The 20,426-nt window shown below is 38.3% G+C and overlaps 4 protein-coding genes across 5 annotated transcripts; 3 read left to right on the top strand and 1 right to left on the bottom strand.

Moving 5' to 3' along the window:
• The first annotated feature begins 170 nt into the window (after positions 1 to 170).
• Positions 171 to 5,094, top strand: LOC18040607 (DUF21 domain-containing protein At1g47330). Its single transcript, XM_006434923.2, has 12 exons — positions 171 to 692; positions 1,031 to 1,107; positions 1,246 to 1,329; positions 1,428 to 1,541; positions 1,647 to 1,733; positions 1,941 to 2,080; positions 2,163 to 2,250; positions 2,747 to 2,820; positions 2,918 to 3,081; positions 3,502 to 3,731; positions 4,078 to 4,124; positions 4,489 to 5,094. The coding sequence occupies exons 1-12, from the start codon at positions 509 to 511 to the stop codon at positions 4,649 to 4,651; spliced, it is 1,452 nt and encodes a 483-aa protein (XP_006434986.1). The 5' UTR covers positions 171 to 508; the 3' UTR covers positions 4,652 to 5,094.
• Positions 5,095 to 5,734: 640 nt separating this feature from the next.
• Positions 5,735 to 10,849, top strand: LOC18040606 (probable methyltransferase PMT28). Of its 2 annotated transcripts, XM_024182871.1 has the most exons (8): positions 5,735 to 7,000; positions 7,100 to 7,249; positions 7,800 to 8,070; positions 8,171 to 8,263; positions 8,815 to 8,989; positions 9,564 to 9,806; positions 10,021 to 10,215; positions 10,360 to 10,849. In XM_024182871.1, exons 1-8 carry the CDS (start codon positions 6,116 to 6,118, stop codon positions 10,556 to 10,558), a joined length of 2,211 nt encoding a protein of 736 aa, XP_024038639.1. In that variant the 5' UTR covers positions 5,735 to 6,115; the 3' UTR covers positions 10,559 to 10,849. The 2 variants fall into 2 exon arrangements, with proteins under 2 accessions (XP_024038639.1, XP_024038640.1); XM_024182872.1 differs by lacking the exon at positions 10,021 to 10,215.
• Positions 10,850 to 11,315: 466 nt separating this feature from the next.
• LOC112097639 (S-adenosyl-L-methionine-dependent tRNA 4-demethylwyosine synthase) lies at positions 11,316 to 14,973 on the top strand. Its single transcript, XM_024182873.1, has 8 exons — positions 11,316 to 12,508; positions 12,718 to 12,833; positions 12,989 to 13,164; positions 13,459 to 13,649; positions 13,742 to 13,828; positions 14,072 to 14,229; positions 14,305 to 14,515; positions 14,596 to 14,973. Exons 1-8 carry the CDS (start codon positions 11,639 to 11,641, stop codon positions 14,734 to 14,736), a joined length of 1,950 nt encoding a protein of 649 aa, XP_024038641.1. The 5' UTR covers positions 11,316 to 11,638; the 3' UTR covers positions 14,737 to 14,973.
• Positions 14,974 to 15,994: 1,021 nt separating this feature from the next.
• Positions 15,995 to 18,629, bottom strand: LOC18040509. The gene is made up of 2 exons (XM_006434920.2): positions 17,181 to 18,629; positions 15,995 to 16,757 (listed from the first exon to the last, which is right to left on the bottom strand). The coding sequence occupies exon 1, from the start codon at positions 17,752 to 17,754 to the stop codon at positions 17,362 to 17,364; it is 393 nt and encodes a 130-aa protein (XP_006434983.1). The 5' UTR covers positions 17,755 to 18,629; the 3' UTR covers positions 15,995 to 16,757; positions 17,181 to 17,361.
• Between the last annotated feature and the right edge of the window lie 1,797 nt (positions 18,630 to 20,426).

Here is a 20,426-nt window from a genome sequence, read left to right as displayed (position 1 = left end):
CACTCTAATTTGTATTATGATTAATTTTTATTTTTTTACTTTTGAGCTTATAAATATGACATTCACATCAGCCGCAAGGATGTGGGGTCCACCTCAGCAACCTATGATAATAAAGCTTTATTTATCTATCGCACGCGGCCTTCGGACATGACAATGGAACTACAAAATTAAATTTTAATGAAAAGTTTGGAACGTGGAGAGAATGTCCGAAGGTTGAAATAGGCTGGCAAAACGTAAGCAGATCATGGCCGCAGATACCTACCTAATCAAGTGGACAAGTCGGTGTGAGTGCATACACGCAACGCAAGTGTTGGATGGCCGTAAAACTGAAACTTTTTTGCACAGTAGAGGTCGATTGCTGACTGATCAAATCGAGGAAACTGAACTGAAAGAACACATATAACTCATAAAGCAACAGACAAAGGCCTGGTCTGCAAATCGTTAATTTATTTTGAATATTGTAACAAGAAGAAAGCCTTGGGCGAGAGGAAGACGGAGAGAGTGAGAGATGGCGTCCGACTCTGACGTGGCATGCTGTGGCACGATGTTTTTTGTGTTCGTGCTTGGGATAATAGCGCTGGTGTGCTTCGCTGGATTGATGGCTGGATTAACACTGGGACTCATGTCTTTAGGACTCGTTGACCTTGAAGTCCTCATCAAGTCCGGTCGCCCTCAGGATCGTATCCACGCCGGTATCCTCTTTCTCTTTCATCGTCATCAATTCAAAGTTTGAATTTCAAACTTAATTTCTAAATTTGTTCATCACTTCTGCTCTGAATACTTATTCGCCTCCTGAATTAATAGGATTTTTTTTTAAACTCAATTTTCCTCACTGAAAGTTGATAAGAGTCAATCAATCTGAAGGGTGCCAATATTCCTGCTGATAACCGATAAGTTTTGTCAAACAGTAAAGATTGTATATTGAGATTTGAGGGCGGGCACTGAGTTGATTTCAGTTGTGAGTCAACTTACGAGCTAAGGGTTCTAACATTAGACAATGTGAGTTATGGTATCCTCTGCTTTTTTACAGCAAAGATATTTCCTGTGGTTAAGAATCAGCATCTTCTGCTATGTACTCTTTTGATTGGAAACTCTCTTGCTATGGAGGTAATATAACATGGTTCTATGATGTGTGTGCCTTTTTTTTTTTTTTAAAAAAAAAGAGAGAAATGTTTTTGTTAACATCAATATCTATATATATATATATTTTCAGTTGTTTCAATTATCTCTTTCATATCCTTGTAGGCTCTTCCTATATTCTTGGACAAGCTTGTTCCTCCATGGGCTGCAGTCTTGATATCAGTGACTCTAATTCTTATGTTTGGAGAGGTTTTCTTTTTTCACTAAATCGGGCATCCTTTCTTTATAACGGTGTTGCCCTCTTAAGTATTAGTTTGACTTACTTTTAAACTTAATTTTGGGTATAGATACTGCCACAAGCGGTCTGTACTCGTTATGGCTTGACTGTTGGAGCAACAATGGCACCGATTGTCCGTGTCCTTCTTTGTTTGTTCTTTCCTATATCTTATCCAATTAGCAAGGTATGATTGATGAACAGAAATGTTTGTACTTTGTGCTTTGTGTAAGTTGGGTTGGATAGTTGTTTAGCAAATTGCATTTTCAATGAATGCTTATACAAATTGTAGATTTTGGATTTGATGCTGGGTAAGGGACATGCAGTTCTTTTAAGGAGGGCAGAGCTAAAGACTTTTGTTAACTTTCATGGCAATGAGGTATTAAATTAATGTTTCCAGCTTTTTTAGTTCCAAACTTGTTTGCATTAGGCATTTCCGTATCAAACTATCTTTTGTTTGGACTTTATACAAGCTTTTTTGGAAGGGAAATGAATGACCAACCTGTAGCTTGTGTTTTACTGCTGTAAATGCCTCGTCTCTGGGCCAAATTTGTTGATGGGTTGTGTAATATACTTTGTTGTTTAGGCTGGGAAAGGTGGGGATCTAACTCATGATGAGACTACTATCATCGCTGGAGCTCTGGAGTTGACTGAAAAAACTGCAAAAGATGCCATGACTCCCATATCGAAGGCATTTTCTCTTGATCTGGATGCAACACTTACTTTGTGGGTTTGTGGATTCCTGAACATTCTATTTAATATCCTATGTGTTCTTCATACATCTAACTATATTTTCTTTGCAATTTAGGGATACCTTAAATGCCATAATGACCATGGGTCATAGTAGAGTTCCTGTTTACTCTGGGAATCCGACAAATATAATTGGCCTCATTCTGGTAATTTTGTTTCTTTATGTATATTAGGTTATTAGATTATGTTTTATGGATTGTTGATGGCACGAATACTTCACTTTTTTTTTTTCATCTACTTGCTTTATAGTCCATGTTCTTGTGATCACATCTCCCTTTGAATGGTAAAAGATTTCAGCAGAAGTTTCGTCTTACTGCTGGTTTGTTTGTAGTCATGAAGATAAAGACTAAATTAAGAAAATATTGAATTAGTTGTGTATTATTGAATGCATGGATGCCTAGAGTTTTCTCTTTCTCTTCTATTGTTATGCAATGTTTTCTTAGTTTAGCTCTTCTCCTTGATTCTTTTGTTCTTAAAACCAAAAGCTGAAGTTTCTGTTCATCTTTATTATTAATGTCATTACTTACACCAACTAATTTCTTCATAATTGTCACGTGTCAGTATGCACCATCAAACCAGTGTCTTTTCTTCTTCTTCTTCTTTATTTTTCATTTTTCGCTAACCCTTATCTGATGTTGGTAGGTTAAAAATCTTTTATCAGTCGATTATAGAGATGCAGTTCCTTTGCGGAAAATGATCATACGGAGAATACCACGGTATGATGTCTCTAATTTTTTTTCTTTTCTGGTCTGGAGGGATGTATATATGAAGGTGCCAATTTGTTCTTGTTTTTCTATATTATTCATCCTACAGGGTTTCAGAAGACATGCCTTTGTATGATATTCTAAATGAATTTCAGAAAGGACATAGCCACATTGCTGTTGTATATAAGGATCTAAATGAGAAAAAAGAGGGTGAGCTTTTTAAGGACAATTGTAAGAAGCCAAGAGGACAACCTGAGAAATCATCTCAAAAAGGTGAAATGGATGCTGCTACTTTTATTCTGAACTGTTTTAAATAGCAATATCATGCACCTCTGGTTGTAGTTGCAAGTTTCCAACCTTGAAACTCATAACTTATACATTGTTCTAAACTTCTGCTTAGCAATGTACTTGAACCGATGTTGTCTGTTACCATGTTTATTCCTGAAAGTTGTCATCTGGTACTACCAAACAGAAATTTTCCTCTTTGGATGTTTCTTGTCCGTTGCCTTTGTATCTGATTTCCATTTCAGCAAGAAAGAATCACCAGTCAATTTCATTGTTCTTCCTCTGCTATTGCTTTTGTTATGAGATACCATTTATTGCCGGTGCAAGATGGCTTTATTGCTCTTAGTTGCTTGGTTACTTGATCTGTTTCTGAACTAAATTTAACTAATTGTCTGGTTGAATTCTCAGTTGATAATGGGGTTACTGCTGCTGGCCAGAATTTGCGGAATAAATTGGAATCAAAAGATGCTCAACAGACTAAGAAAGTTCCACCAGCTACTCCTACCTTTAATAAGCGACACAGAGGTTGTTCGTACTGCATTCTCGACTTTGAGAATGGTCCTTTTCCAGATTTTCCATCCAATGACGAAGCCGTAGGTGTTATTACCATGGAGGATGTCATTGAAGAACTTCTTCAGGTAAACATTAAGCAAAACCACATTGCCTGCACATCCATGGGAGAGGTCATTCACTAAGCATTGTGTAGGCCTTCATATATGTTTATTTAGACATCTTTCCTAATATCATGGTAATGAAGAAATTGTTCTCTGCATTATGGGACTCATGGCAGGCCACTTGTGCACCATCAGTGTACCTGAGTGGTATTTTTTTATGCATGGTGATTTAAGAAAAAATATTACTGTCTGGAATGTTGGGATAAGTGTCTAAAACTGCTGCAGAAATACTGTTCTTGGGGATTGTCATTACTCTTTTAGTTTTAATTGCCTCTGCTGATTTATATATATTTCCAAATGTGTATGTCAGGAGGAGATACTGGATGAAACCGATGAATATGTCAACATTCACAACAGGTTAAGTTTTATGTTCTCCTTTGTGTTCTACTTCTTTATTTTCTTGTGTATGTGGAACCTGCTAATTGACTTGATTACTCTACGTCACAAGTTTAGTAACTTGTGACATTTATTATAGATGGATTGGAAAGGCATGGTGTGGTACGTCCAATTTGTTTCACTCTGATTTTCCAAGCCATGCTATGGCAAATTTTCTGCCTTGCTGTTGCTAAGCAAGATGAGAGAACTGCCAATACTGTCCTTCATGTCAAATCCAAAGAATCCTTGGTTTTTTTATTTCTCTATCTTGTATCAAGTAAAACTAGTACCATGTAATGAGTCATTTGGTGAACCTGAAGGATGATTGGTATTTTTGTAAATGCAGGATAAAAGTAAACATGCATGCATCCCAGGAAAAGTCTCAGAGTCAGGATAATACATCACAACCCTCTCTGAATGGATCATCTGCCCTTCAAAATTCTGCAGGCTCACCTTCCTTGGAGGACTTTGGTGCTGCAACCACTTTCTCACTGAAAGAGCCTTCCTGATCAGGGCAGCCGCCAGAGCTGGTTTTGAATAGAAAGAAAGCTCATATTCAGCTTTAGAGGAGGGGTACAGTTCAATAGCTAAAGGATGATCATGCACTCTCTAGCGATAATTTGGTCACAGGCGTAATTGCCGCAGCACGTTATTAATACTACAGGAGGGTAGGTGAAATTTGGGTTGTTATTGTGCTTTACTTGATAGATGAAAACATAGATGAAGTTACGGAAAGGAATCCTTTAAATTTAGTTACTTAGCCCACGGCATATGTTGAACTTTAGGCAGAAGGTAGAGGAGGATGTATAGTACTTGTGTAGTTGAAAAAGATACTTCCTGACTCATGTTGATTGCTTGTAAAATCAAACTGAAATCTCTGTTCCATTTATTGCTCTAGAATCCGAAAGCCTTACATCTAATCTAATGATGCCTCCGAGAAAGATTAGCAAAAGGATGCATTTAATTTAAATTAATAATAGCTTCTTTTTTTAATATTGTTATACAGGAGTATAGGACAATAACTGATATTATATTGAATATTACAATTGATATGTACAAATGGATTATACATATGATATTACATTAAATTTTACACAGCTTAACTAAGAGTTGTATTCCTCCAAAATCTCTTACTTTGGTTAAAGTATAGAATCAGGCTATCAAATTTGAATATAATGATTTAATCCGGCATGGGTAGATTTTAAAAGTTTCAATTGAGTTAAAATGCAGAATCCTTTAATAGAATCTAAACTGCTAAACTAATTTCCTTTGGAAACATATTTATTTATTAATTTTAAAAAAAGAAATCGAGAATTATTTTGCACAATAAATTACAAAAATTGGACAAAAAAAAATTTCTGAAGGGCTTTGCCCAAATATTTTTCGCACTTTTCACACTCCTGAGCCGCTGAGTCCCACTAGCTCACCGGACATTAGTGACCTTCGCTGGACAATGACATGCACCAATCAGCTTTCAGGGAGTGGCAGCCAATAAAAGCAAAAATAAAAATTACATGAGCGAAATCTTCGCTTGCTATTTCCTTCCGTTGAATGCGCCAACTACTACTACTACTACTCCACCCAGTACTTGCAGTATCGGCTCTCTCACATCACATGCCTAGCGGCTGTCGGAGAGTCGACTTCGCCTGCCTAAGGCATTTTCATTTGTCATCTCTTTCTCTCTCTTCTTTTAAATATTATGAAATTATCTTCTTTTAAACATTATTTCTTTAAAAGAAAGATTGAAGTCGTTAGGTGCTAGCCACTAGCTAGTACTATTGTTCCAGTTGAAAGCTCACCTCTTGCTTTTAGCCTGTTTTACCAATCTGGGTACTCATTATTTCTTACTTCTCAAGGATAACAATCTTGATGGGATTTTGATTTTCTTCATGTTTCCACTTTCAAGTGAAGATTTTTAGTAATATATCTTTGTTAGTTAGATTAGTTATTGTCGATTGTGGGGTGTTAGAGAGATGGCTATTGCTCGGTTAGCTCGATTAGGTCGGCATGCAAAACGACCACATGGTTTGTGCGTGAAGATGACAGCGGTTGCAATCTTGGGCCTTTGTTTCATTTTTGCTTGGTCTACGTTCTCTTCTTCTGCAAATTCAGTCACCACTCAAAGGGAAAGCTTTGATGATATCGCTGAGCCTGTGTCTGCTGATACAAAGGTGATAAGTTCTAAGCCTCAGTATACAGAGAGGAAAAGGCAATGGCATGAAATTGGTAAAGAAGAAGATAAAAAAGTGAAACTTGAATCTGATTTGGACAAGGCAAAAGAGAAAAAGATTAATGGATCTGCTTCTGTGACGGTTATTAAGCACGAATCTAGGAAAAAGAATGAAAAAACAGTGCCGAATGTGAAAAAACAGAAACACACTGTAAAGTCGGTGAATGAGGAAACAAATGAGGAGAATGAGAAATCTGAGAGTGATGATTCGCTGAAGGAAGATGAAGAAGAACAAGAGCAGGAAGTTGTGGATGGTAAGGAAGAAGAATCTGTTCGTGAAAGTGAAGTTAATGGAGAGACAGAAGGTGATGTTGATTTAGTTCAACAAGAGAATGAACAAAGTGTGGTTACGGTGGAAGGCGAGAGTGGTAGATCGAGAAGTACGGGGAAGAAGAGGAAGGTAAAGGGTCCAGTCTTTGATCCTAAAGCTCATTATAGTTGGAAATTATGTAGCACGAGGAGCAAGCATAATTACATTCCTTGTATTGACAATGAAAGTGGTTTTGGAAAGTTCCAGAGCTATAGGCATACAGAGAGGAGTTGCCCTAGATCTCATCTGATGTGTCTTGTGCCACTTCCTCATGCAGGGTATGGATCTCCTGTCTCTTGGCCTGACAGCAGACTCAAGGTATATACGAGGGTTTCATCCTTTTTGTTGAAGTTATGTGTATGGAGAGGCAAGATTCGTTCGATTTTCTTACATGGTATTCTCTTACTCTTTCTGCAGATATTGTATAAGAACGTGGCTCATCCAAAACTTGCTGCGTACATTAAGAAACATAATTGGTTGGTGGAGTCTGGCGAGTATCTGACTTTTCCCCAGAATCAGTCTGAATTCAAAGGTGGGGTTCTTCACTACCTTGAGTCCATTGAAGAGGTGAGTTTCTTCTGCAGGTGAACTATGAAAGTTGAATCAATAATGTCCTTCTTTTTGAGTCCCAATATCAACATGACCAGAATACTACTAGTCCTCATTGGATGACCCACAACTTTTCCTTGCTTTTCAATGATTGGTTCAGGAGCATATTAATAGAGATATTATGGCATTTAATAATTGGATAGTGATAACCACAAACCTTCACTCTTTTTGGCACTTCTGTAGCTGCCTCTAGCACGAGAGTCACTATCATCAACCTCTTTCTAAGAATTTCGGCTTCAGGCACCGATACCTATCATATAGAGCGATTAGGATGGTTTTGAGTGAACTTTGGTTGCATCAATCTGTAGAGGACTAGAAAAAAGGTGGATATACACTTCCCAATGATAAGGTGCACTTTAAATTCTGATATAAAAATATTGAACTTATGTAGGGTACAATATAATTTCTTGAGTTTGCTTCTTATGTTGTGCTTTTATTGAATACTTCATTTTTAAACCACTAACATCATTGGCTGATTTACATTTTGAAATTTGATTGTTTCTGATAGATGGTGCCAGATATAGAATGGGGGAAGAATATTCATGTAGTGCTGGAGATTGGATCGGCAGATTCAAGCTTTGTGGCGTCTCTTCTTGATAAGGAGGTCCTCACATTAACTGTAGGGTTGAAGGATGATCTAGTCGACCTAGCTCAAGTAGCTCTGGAGCGTGGTTTTCCTGCAGTGGTTAGCCCTCTTGGAAATAGAAGACTTCCTTTTCCCAGTGGTGTTTTCGATGCTATTCATTGTGACGGATGTAGCATAACTTGGCACGCCCATGGTTTGTGTTTAACCCTATCTCTCTTCGTTCATTTTATGTTATCATTTTCTGTTAGAGATTATGTCAGTTAGATCAGTATAGTCCTTTCTTTCCTTTCCAGGGGGAAAGCTTCTCCTAGAGATGAATAGAATTTTAAGGCCTAGTGGATACTTTATTCTGTCAACTAAGCATGATAGCATTGAAGAGGAAGAAGGTATGGCCTTTATGTCTTTCTTTTTTCATTTTTATATTGTTTTTGATGATGATGAATATGAAGCATTAAAAGTTATAAATTGGACCTGAAAAGCATTTTCTTTATCTCTTATGACTGATGTCCGTGCTCTAACCAAAGCTGTTTGCTTTAAGGTATTATTTGTCTCTCCTGATCTTGCTGATCTGTATTCGATGCATAGATTTAGATTGCTGTTGTACTTAAAAAATGTCATCCAGACATTACTGACTTAAAGTCCATGTCTAACTCAAGGCTGGGTGGTAGATAAGTCCAAAATGCACCAGTATGGGCAGCAACTAAGATTGCTTCTAGTGATATGCACATGTTCAGCTTTTGACGTCCCAGTCCTCTTTGGCAAGTAAAGCCAAGATTGCTAGTCTTTGTCAAGAAAAGAAAGTACATATTTGTTATTGTAGTGACTGAAAGTATTTTGTTGAAACTCGCTATGCAGGGGCTGAATTTATCAGTATTTTTCATATATTGTGCTGTAATTTTAATAGCAAGCCGTTTTTTTTCTTTTTTAATTTTCTCAGCCTTGACCACATTGACTGCGTCTATCTGTTGGAATATTCTGGCTCATAAAACTGATGAAATCAGTGAAATGGGAGTTAAAATATACCAGAAACCCGAATCAAATGATATATATGAATTGAGAAGGAAGAAAAATCCGCCTCTCTGCAAGGAAAATGAAAACCCTGATGCAGCATGGTAAGTGTAGATGAACTAGTTTGTCAAAATTCGTCTTCCTTTCTTTGCAAGTTGGTTTTGTTGACAATCTAGAATAACTCACATTCACTGTCCTTGCATGAAAATTAGATTCTATCATCCCATCAAATAGATTAATAGAAACTAAAATAAACCTCCTGATGGATAATAATTGAACAAATGTTACACTAGACCTTTGCATGATGATCATATACAAGTGAATGAATGCCAGCCTTATGTTGACAAAGTAAATAATTATGCAGCAATGATATATAAGTTTAGTACATGTTGGTTAGCATCATCTAGCTTCATTCAACTTGATTGTATCAAGAGGTAGAGACGTTCACTTGAGTTTCCACTTTGAAGATCATTGATATTCTTTTCATGCCTAAACATTTGCAATTTAGAACTTTGACAAGTTCAAATCAATTTCATCAATAGTAAAGAAAGCAGTTCTTCCTTCTTCAGTTTATAGCATTTACCTAGAAAAAATTTATGTCATTAGATTAATGCTTGTTACCAATCTGATATTTGTTATAATGTCATCCCCTTTACTTAACAACCGCATTCTGAACAGGTATGTGCCTATGAAAACTTGCTTACACACCATTCCATCTTCAATTGAACAACATGGGACAGAATGGCCTGAGGAGTGGCCAAAGAGGCTTGAAACTTACCCTGACTGGTTGAACGATAAAGAAAAATTGAGCTCAGACACAAGACACTGGAAAGCTATTGTTGACAGGTCTTATCTCACGGGATTGGGTATTGATTGGTCAAAAATCCGGAATGTAATGGACATGAAATCCATCTACGGAGGGTATGAAAACTTGCAACTGAATATTTTACATTTTACTTTGCACGTTAAGCTTATTTTCATACATTGAAGTAGCTATATCTATGAGGAGGATGTACATTGATTGAAGTTAGTAGTTCTCCTCTGCCTGAAACAGCTTCCCTCTTTGATTACATAAGTACCGAAAACGGAAAATGACGTCAAGAAATCGAATCCTAATGTTCGATAATAAATGCAGATTTGCTGCAGCACTTGCACAACAGAAAATATGGGTGATGAATGTGGTCCCTGTACATGCACCAGATACACTTCCTGTTATTTATGATCGTGGTCTTGTCGGTATCTACCATGATTGGTGTGAGTCGTTTGGGACTTACCCGAGATCTTATGACCTTTTGCATGCTGATCATTTGTTCTCACGTCTTAAGAGCAGGTTAAGTGCTTTTAGAGTTTCGGCTTTGCCAACATTAGAAGTTTACTGATTACCATATGTTACCGTTTGGTCTATCCCATGTGCCCAGACCTCTCAAAGCAGTGGGGCATTGGTTATTTGACTACATAAATATTACTTTTGCAGGTGCAGACAACCTGTTTCCATTGTTGTTGAGATGGATCGCATATTAAGGCCTGGAGGTTGGGCAATTGTACGTGATAAGGTTGAGATACTTGATCCACTTGAGGGAATATTGAGAAGCTTGCATTGGGAAATTCGGATGACTTATGCCCAGGATAAGGAAGGTATTTTATGTGCTCAAAAAACTATGTGGCGGCCTTAAATTATGAAGCCTGAGTTCTGTAAATAGATCGATTTCAAAGTGGACAAGATCATTGTTGTAGTGTTGGACAGAAGCTTCATTACAATTCCCTTTGAAAAGAAAGAAAAGTGGAATACTGATTCTTCATTTTTAGTTAGGCACATGTAAAATGATTCACAATTTTTCACACGAAAACTAGTAGAGTTACCCTCAATCAAATGTTCTTTATATTTTCTCTCATAGTCGTACAGCCATTAGAAATGAAAAGTTGAGGTGGGAGATAGAGGATCGATCCTGGTTCGATGAAAGAAATATAAATTGCCATCCACTTATTGAATGTGTTCTGATGATCTGGAACTTCTGTTCACTCTATTTGTCATGATCACGTTTAGTTTTGATTCCACGAGGCATCATGTATAGATTTCGGATTTTCCGAGGGTCATAGGGATGGCGGCAGCACCTGTGGGCCCCTGAATCCGCAAGCCCCCGGAGGAATTAGGGTTGGATACTTGGATATGGGTTCCAAAACATCTTAAAAATAAGGGAGTCCTTAAGATACATTGAATGTAACCTGACACTTGCCTAAAAATAAATTGGCGTGTATTTTGAATGAGCCCGAGAGGGCCCCCCGGGGAGAAAAAAAAAAAAAAGGATTCGGATTTGGAGATTTTTTGACCCCCTAACCCGACTCTTACGCCACTAAAATGGCATAGCAGCACATCTCTAAGCTGGGACCACGCAAACTGGTGTCTCTTCTGGACCCGGAAAACTTAACATTTGAAAAAACAGTGGAGTCGAGAAATTGCAGCAGGCTCCAAGAAGGTCAAAACGTGGCTCTCATAATTGAGAGCCCAATATTTGAAATAATAAGCCCAGCCTGACAAACAGCGGGGCGAAACCCATATTGGAGATGAGCCCACATCTTTGCTTGCTTAACTTGATGGTTGCAAATTAATAAGCACGTGCCACGCCTGTCGTCTTCTTCACTTTTTTAACTTTCTCTCAGCCTCTCCACTGTCGAATCCATTCTCAACGAAGCATGAAATGCTTAAGTTAAATAACATTCCTTCAAACCCTGAAACTAAGTAGCAAACTCGAACCATGTCATCTTCTTCTATACGTGCTCACCTCGCTCTTGTGGCTCTCCTCTCAGCCACCACCTTTTATTTCGCCTACAAATCTCGCCGCCTCAATAAATTCCTCCGCCACTCAGATTACCGCAAAAAACCTGAAAATCCTAACCCCAATAAAGGAAAACTTTTTTTCATCTCCCAAACCGGTACGTCCAAAACCCTAGCTAAGCGTCTCCATGCTCTCTTAACCTCCAATGACCTTCTATTCGACCTCGTCGATCCACAAACCTACGAGCCTGAAGACCTATCCAAAGAAGCCCTAGTTTTAATCGTTGCCTCCTCTTGGGAAGATGGAAAGCCAGCTGAAGCGGCGAAATTTTTTATGAATTGGATTGACGAAAGCGCGAATGATTTTAGAGTGGGTTCGTTGCTGCTGTCAAATTGTAAGTTTGCGGTTTTTGGAGTGGGAAGTAAATCGTACGAGAAAACTTTTAATATGGTGGCGAAAGATTTGTCGAAGAAAATGAGAGAACTGGGTGCGGGTGAGGTCTTGCCGGTTGTTGAGGGTGACGTGGATGGTGGTGAGCTGGACGTTGTTTTTGAGGATTGGAGTAAAAGGGTGGTTGCCATTTTGAAGAGCGGTGGTGATCGAGTGGAGAATGGTATTGTCAATGGTGAGGCTAGTATTGTGGGCGTGGAAAGTGATCCTGTTTATCATGAGTATGACGATGATGAGGAGGAGGAGGACGTGGTTGAGTCGGAGATGGTTGATCTCGAGGATATTGCAGGTAAAGGGCCTTCGAGGAGGTCGGTAAATGTGGCTGAAACCAATGGAAAAGTTAAAGATAGCAAGAGGGATATGGTCACACCAGTGATTAGAGCAAGTCTAGAGAAGCAGGTATCTTCATGTTAACTTCGTTTTTTTTTTTCAAATTTTATACTGCAATAATTTCAGTTATCTTGTACAATGATTGTCCACTGAACATGCATTCGTAGTGTCATCTTATGTTTGCTTAAACAAATGGTCGGACTGGGATCTGGTTATCATTTCTACTTATGACTGATGTTTTTCATATGATTGGTTGTTTCAAATTACGTGATTCACAGGGGTATAAAATTATTGGTTCACATAGTGGTGTCAAAATCTGTAGATGGACCAAGTCACAACTTAGAGGCCGAGGAGGTTGCTACAAGCACTCATTTTATGGCATTGAAAGCCATAGGTGATTATCACCTTTTTATCCTTTAGTAAGGCCTGATCTTGTTGTTATGCATTGTATAATTGGCTTTTATGCCTATTCCCTTCTGGATATCAAGTAATTTGGTTATTCATTAGTTGGATTTTCCTTTTCAAATTGCTGAATTTTTTAACGGACAGATGCATGGAGGCTACCCCTAGTTTGGCATGTGCCAACAAATGTGTTTTCTGCTGGAGGCACCACACAAATCCTGTAGGGAAGAGTTGGCAGTGGAAAATGGATGATCCAATAGAGATAGTGAATACAGCAATAGACCTCCATGCAAAGATGATTAAGCAAATGAAAGGAGTTCCTGGTGAATATTCTATATTTGTTCTTCTTGATTTTTTTTATTTTGGAACTGTTAGTTCTGCCATTGACAAACAGATCCCATCCAATGATGGTGAAGAAAAGGAAGGCGGTAAAATTATCCAATAATCCGTTTTTCACCTCCACCTCCACTGGATTGACTTGGTGTGACCCTTCCTTGCAAGTCAGGGACATGCTATTATAGAAACAACACTTTTGAGTGAAATGAAAAGTAACTCTAAGTTGATAATTCAGAGCATAGACTCATCTGTTGTATTGACTAGAAAATTTGTGCATGTAGGCGTTACATTGGAGCGATTGAACGAAGGCCTTACTCCAAGGCACTGTGCCTTATCACTTGTTGGCGAACCAATTATGTATCCAGAGATCAATACTCTTGTGGATGAACTGCATCGAAGACGGATTTCTACATTTCTTGTTACCAATGCTCAGTTTCCTGACAAAATTAAATTACTAAAGCCAGTTACTCAGGTCTGTTTATCCCCATTGCATCAGTTTGTTGAAAATAAAAATTGAATCCATGGTCATGATTAACAAACCTCTTGATTCTTTCATGCATGCAGTTATATGTGAGTGTAGATGCTGCAACAAAGGATAGCTTGAAGGCAATTGATAGACCTCTCTTTGGAGACTTTTGGGAGAGATTCCTGGTAAGCATGTCTTATTGCTATCCTATATATATAAATAAGTTGTTTGTGAAATAAATCAAAGAGAATTTTGGAGGAATTTGGAAAATCTCCTGTTTGTCATGAAATATTTTTGGACCTTCAGCACGAGTATTAATCTAGTTTCCATGACATGAGGCAAGCAACTGTTCTACAGTAGCTGTGTGTTGGTATGTTTTAGGCACCTCAGAGATTACTTATCCATGTTCCTTTTGTAAATAATGCCAGGATTCTTTGAAAGCTCTGAGAGATAAACAACAGCGAACAGTTTATCGCTTGACACTGGTGAAAGGGTGGAATACAGAAGACATAGAAGCTTATTCTAAACTCTTTAGTATTGGAAATCCAGATTTTGTAGAAATCAAAGGCGTTACCTACTGTGGGTCGTAAGTTCTTTTCCCTGATCTGGTTTTATTTTGTGCAATCATGTGCTTGCATAAATATTGAAACTCTTTTTACAGATCTGCTACATCAAAATTGACAATGGAGAATGTCCCCTGGCACGCCGACGTGAAAGCCTTCTCTGAAGCCTTAGCTTTGAGAAGTGAAGGGGAGTACGAGGTTGCATGTGAGCATGTCCACTCGTGCTGTGTTCTCTTGGCAAAAACAGAGAGGTTCAAGGTCAATGGCCAATGGTTCACATGGATAGACTATGAAAAGTTCCATGACCTGGTAAGTAGTGCACCAATTTCAATCTTTGGAGTCTTTAAAATGTTTCCCTTTCATGATTTTATTATTTGATGAAAATGCAGGTTGCTTCAGGAAGACCTTTCAGCAGCAAGGACTACATGGCTGCCTCCCCACACTGGGCTGTCTATGGTGCTGAGGAAGGTGGATTTGACCCAGATCAGTCTCGGTATAGGAAGGAGCGACATCACAAATCAAGTCGCTGACGGCTAGGCTAGGCTAGGCTAGGCCAATTAGAGATCCAAAACAGTTTTGGTTTGTTGAAATTTAACTTTTCCCATTATAATTATTATTATGATTATATTTTTAAAAATCTTTCCCAAAAGCACTTCCAACAGTTTAGCGGTTTCTGGCTATACTTTATGGGTACTGTTCCTTGTTGAGATTATTTTTTTATGTGCCTGACTCCTGTACTCGCTGTATTTTTAACTTCAAAATATATAAAAATTTTGTAATGTTTTATTTCAAAGTATCTATAGCACATTGCAATACCATTAAACAATTTAGCACTCATGGCTCCATTTGTGTTAAGTTGAAGGTGAATGGATTTGAATTAGTATTGCTCATCAGTTGTGTTACCATTACTCTTTGTAATGGTGACATTTTTGGTCAGATGTCTCTTAGGTGTGAAATTGGTAGTTTTTTTATCTGTATTCATCATATGCAATTTCAGATAGTCTTAACGGGTGAACAAATCCTCCGGTTTTTCATATCCATACTTTCTATGAAGGATGTTTGCCGAGGTGAGTAGGGTGCTCATCAACAGTGTGTCATTCTTGAAGCTTTAATCGTGTGATGTTGCAAGCAGTTTGCAGTGTTCGGTCTGATCCTTATCCTAAGGTATATCAAAATGTACCAGTGCTGTTACTGCCATGCAATTTGTATCTTACTCGTATTCTAGCCGAGCTCAGCCAGCATCAATCTTGAAAATATCACATCAACTCTTTGGTAATATTCTTGTCATGGATTTGCAACATCATGTGATTGAATTGGACTACGCAAATTCCAATTCCAATAACTATTGCGACCCTTTACTATCCTTGACTTGTAAGATAGGTCCTTTATTATCCAGAAATGTCTAAGTCGACTAGATCACTTTCAAATTGGAAACATCATACACGAGCCTTATGTTTCATTGTTTTTGCCTGAATTTTGTCATGTATATTACGTCCCTTCATCAATATTTCTTCATTTAGTGTCTTATACATTAATGTGCATTTTCATCTCTTTGGTTAAGGAACTTCATACTTGGAACACTCGTTGGTTGGTTCTGTCCCAATTCTGAAATTCCTCATGGAGAGATTTGTGGTGATACTTGATATTCTGATTTCCAGTCTATTAAAGAATGATACCGGAACTTGAATACTCTCCATTGGGGCTCTTACTGATTAAGAAATCAGCAACCAGTCGTTTTATCTTAATAAAATTCTGATATTTGAATTGACGAAGGTACATGAGCACAAATTTAAATTAAATCCATTCAATAAATATGAAGTTAGGATAGACAGAAAAAGAAAAGAAAAGGAAAGGAAATTTAAGTCCTGGAACAACGAAGAGTGAAGATACTGAATATTATCCAAATTAAAATAGCTACACTATACCTGTTGGAATGGAATGACACGGTGGACATTGCTGGTTTCCACTTTCTTGGCGGGATTTTAATTTTTACGAGGGCAATCAAACAAACAGTAAACACGAGGGGACAAGTTGTTGGATATGGATGAGTGAGGCGCGTGCAGACGGCGGCTGGGCTTTGACAAATTTACACTCAACATAAAGGACAGAAATACAGTGTGATCGCTGTCCTTTCCATCCGACGAGGCTGCCGCTTTGCTCTTACTTGTCAACTTCCTTTTTTGACTATTGGTTACAGCGAACTCCTCTTCTCTTCTCTTCTCTTCTCTCATTGGCCTTTCCCGGTCGGCAAAATCTCACCCTCAATTCTCCCCATCCAACACGTGGACGTTTCGCCTCTTGGTTAAAACTAAAAACCATCAATATCTATCTTCCGAAGAGTCGTATGTCATTGGTCGCTGAGGCGGCTAGGCCGCGTTCTAATTGTTAACACTTTAACAATTGTGCGTGACTCTCGCGTGCTAACTCACAACTACGCTGAGATGGCGTGAAAGTAATTAAGTAAATATAAATACTCATTTCAATTTCATTCAACCTTAGCGACGGCGTCTCTTCCTAATCACACAGACCTGGACGCTACTGACACTGGGCACTGCAAACCAGAAAAGACGATTACCATTCAGTTTCCCCTCCACCAAAACCAGATTTCAATCTTTTTTTTTTTTTGGCCTTCCTTCTCTCATTCCTTCAACACAATATATTTATTAATTATTTTTACATTGAAAAATCTAATAATGAATTAGAGTAAATACAACTTCAACTCAAGAAAACCCTGTAGCATAATATCACTAAAACCATCATATCAAAGTAATAATATCCACACAGCATGTGTATATGATATATAAGTCTTCCTGGTCTTCGTCTTCATGATTCATAATTGTCAATATAACTAATCTTATTCTATGTAACAAAGAAAACCCCCAGCAACAAGTGATTTAATTTAATTCATAAGAAAAATGATATAATAATCACTCAAGATAAAGCATGAACCAAGAAAGCAACAAATGATAGTAACCTGTCTATGGTCTTGCCATTGCCAATCGTAGGAACCTCGAGAGTTTGTAACAAATGAACGAAAAAGAATCATAAATTTGGCCCTCTCTTCACTCAGTTAATTACCCCATATATATATATATATATATATGTAATAGCAGAGAAGGAAATCGTTATTAACTTTTTCTTTTCGTCCGTTGGTTTCAGCTGCTCTTTCTGGGTTTGCTTTTTCTCCTAGCTCTGCTTCTTGGAGGCTCTTTTGATGGCTCCCCCAAAATAGACTGTCCTCCTCTCTTCTGTGCGCTTTCCATGGAAGCTGATGATGCTTCTGCCTTTATTACCTCTTGCTCTTCTTTGCTTGTTTGAAGTTTCTTTGGTTGACTCTGCTCACCGGTTACTTCTTTTTGACGAACTTGTGCTGCTGCTTCTTGATCTCTGTTTTCTTCACTTTCGACTATCTTTCTAGGCCTGCCTCTCTTTCTAGGAGTCTGAACCTGTGGCTGCTGCTGCGGAGTTTTATCTCCTTCTCCTGATGATGAAGCTTCGGCTATTGCGACTGACAACTCCTCCGTTTTTTGAGGCTTCTTTTTACCCATTAATTAAAAATTAATACACATATACAGCTAGTTATCCATATGGTATTCTATCTGTTCACTATATAGATAACTCGATATATGTCCTATACCCCAAATCAAAGCATCATCAAAATCAAATTTTTTATGAGATTTGATGAATCCTTAAATCCATCCTACAAAAATCCCAGTTTTTTTTTTTTTTGTCAATTAATTAATAAAATAACACCAAAACTCTCTTCTCTCTCTCTCTAGTCTCTCAAAGATCCTAAAGCTCAAAGCAAGTGGACTAATGTCTTTGACCAATCTCCTGATTCTGGGAAACCCATTAACTCTCTTTCTCTCTTTATACGACCTAATAGTAAAATAAATTTTAAAGGGACCTCCAATTGAAAAGAACAGAGAAAATTAAATTTAAAAGCTGAAAGCCACTAAAAATAAATCATCTTTCCTTTTTGTTTTTATTTTAGACATCTATATCTCTATATCCTATTCTTTTGCCGCAGAAGTAATAGACAAGTTGGAGAAAATGATGACGTTGGAAATTAAGCGAAGCATGGGAAGAAATAGCACGGGCTACCAACTATAGACTGCTAGCTAAGAGTTGCCATTTGTCGAGGTCCCGTCTCTAACCATGGTTAAATTGTTTTGCTAGCTAGGGTTTATATCCGAGCTTAAGCTATATGGCTCTTTCTTTAACTTCAATCATGTCATTTGATTTTACCTAATAAAGTGGATGCATTTTTTGTAAGTCAGTGGCATATTCTTCACTAATTAATAAATTTTTCGTAGATCAGCGATGTATGTAAGTGTAAGATATTTATACTTGTTTTCCCGCATGAAGATATGAAATTTAGACTCATGTATGGTCCCAAAAAATTCTCTAATAAAATATCACTTTTAGAAGTCCGCTATTTAATCTTATGTTACGTTTGTATTATTTTAAAAAATTAATAGATATATTAAATTTTAAAAAAAAACGTTGTTATATTACCACTGGTTTATTTTCCCTGTTGTTCTAGTGTGCTTATTTATAAGGGGCATGTTTAGCAGTTTGTACAAAGCGGGTCTGCAACAAACTCAAGATGCAGGCCAGTTTTCGGAAAGGCTGCAAAGCCCACTTGTACCGGTGAATTAGAGTAACAAAAGCTGTGTCACGGAGGCCCGCTTGAACCCTTGGGTTTATGCGGGTCAGGTTACTTTTATATTTTAAATATTATTAATTTGAGTTATTTTGATTTAGTTTAATTTTATAATAATTTAATTGTTTTATTAGTTAATTGAATATATTTGTTATCAAGGGCTTCAGTCGATCCGTACTCTCCCGTCAAAATCATCGTCGACCACCATTTTTCGTCATCAATCACCATACTCTGTCATAATGTTGTAGATTTTGACATTAAAATTAATACATGTTGAGTAGCGAAAAGTAACAGCTCATCTATGTCCTCGTTCCTCACCCTGAGGCGAATTTCTCCAGTTGAATGGCACAAGTAGAGTCTTGGTAATACATTGTGTACGGACATGTGCCAACTAGAAACGAGCACCGATCAGAGATACGTACCGACCAGATGCTCATCACCCAAAGAAAAAGGACACGATCTCACGAAATCACGACGATTTAACCATGTCCCGAATTGCTGGGGAAAACGTGATGTCCCACGTTTACCCACGATTCGGTGATTGGAGACCCATAAAGGTCTATCATCACCCGAAAATGGGGGGCATGAAGAATACTCAGAAAACGTGAGATGATTGCCTATAAAAAGCCAAGAGACTGATGAAGAAGAGGAGGAAAAAAAGGAGAGGGGAAAACTCTGCCAAATTAAAATCATAACTTATTTTATATAGATTTTCGATACAGATTGTGCCGAGAATATTGTATTTAGTTTACTCACTTAAATCATATAGTTTACCCATAAACACATTGTTCTAACTTAAGCATCAGAGGGTTTATGCCAGCAAAACCACCGGCATCTCTGACTTGTTTCTGTGAGCGCAGGCTTAGAAAGAAGAGAAAGGGTGATTCGGGTCCCAGGGACACGAGCAATTGCTAGAGCAGGGGGAGTGCAACCTTTCCTTCGTGGACAACACAAACGTTGGTGGAACGATCAGGTCGGGCAAATGACGACCGGATTTCAGCATCAACATTTTGGCGCCGTCTGTGGAGAGCTGGATAAAAAGCTACCACCAAGTTAGTAGTCATCAGAGGAGCAGCGAACGATCGATTATGGATGTGACAAGGAAGAATACCTTAGGGGGTGACAATGAAACTGATGAAACGATCACTCTCCGAGAGATCGCAAATGAGGCTAGAGAGAGGATGATGCAAGAGCGAATAGAACAGATGGAGAAGCAAATGGAGACTCTCACAGCTATATTGCATGACTTGAGGGATGAACGGAGAAGGGATTGTGAGACCACCGCGGTGAGAGATGAAGCCGTGGTAGAACCCAGCCTACGAAGGCGTAGAATCGAGGAGATCCCTCCGTTGGGGGACCAACCCTATGGGGTGCATTCCCATAGAAGTGCAGGTCGGATCCCAGGAGAGCGTGTGGATGAAAGGAGAGACCAATCTCGCTCTGGGCAAGTTCTAGGAATTGATGGCCGAGGAGCAAATATTGATGAAAGTGAACTCAGACAGCGACTGCATAATACCGAGTAGGAGCGAGATCAAGTAGCTACAGGCGATCCTG

The sequence above is a fragment of the Citrus clementina genome, unplaced genomic scaffold, assembly GCF_000493195.1.
Source record: "Citrus clementina cultivar Clemenules unplaced genomic scaffold, Citrus_clementina_v1.0 scaffold_5, whole genome shotgun sequence".
NCBI lineage: Eukaryota > Viridiplantae > Streptophyta > Magnoliopsida > Sapindales > Rutaceae > Citrus > Citrus x clementina.
Note: the sequence above shows the minus strand (reverse complement) of the source record. Positions and strands in the feature narration are given on the sequence as shown.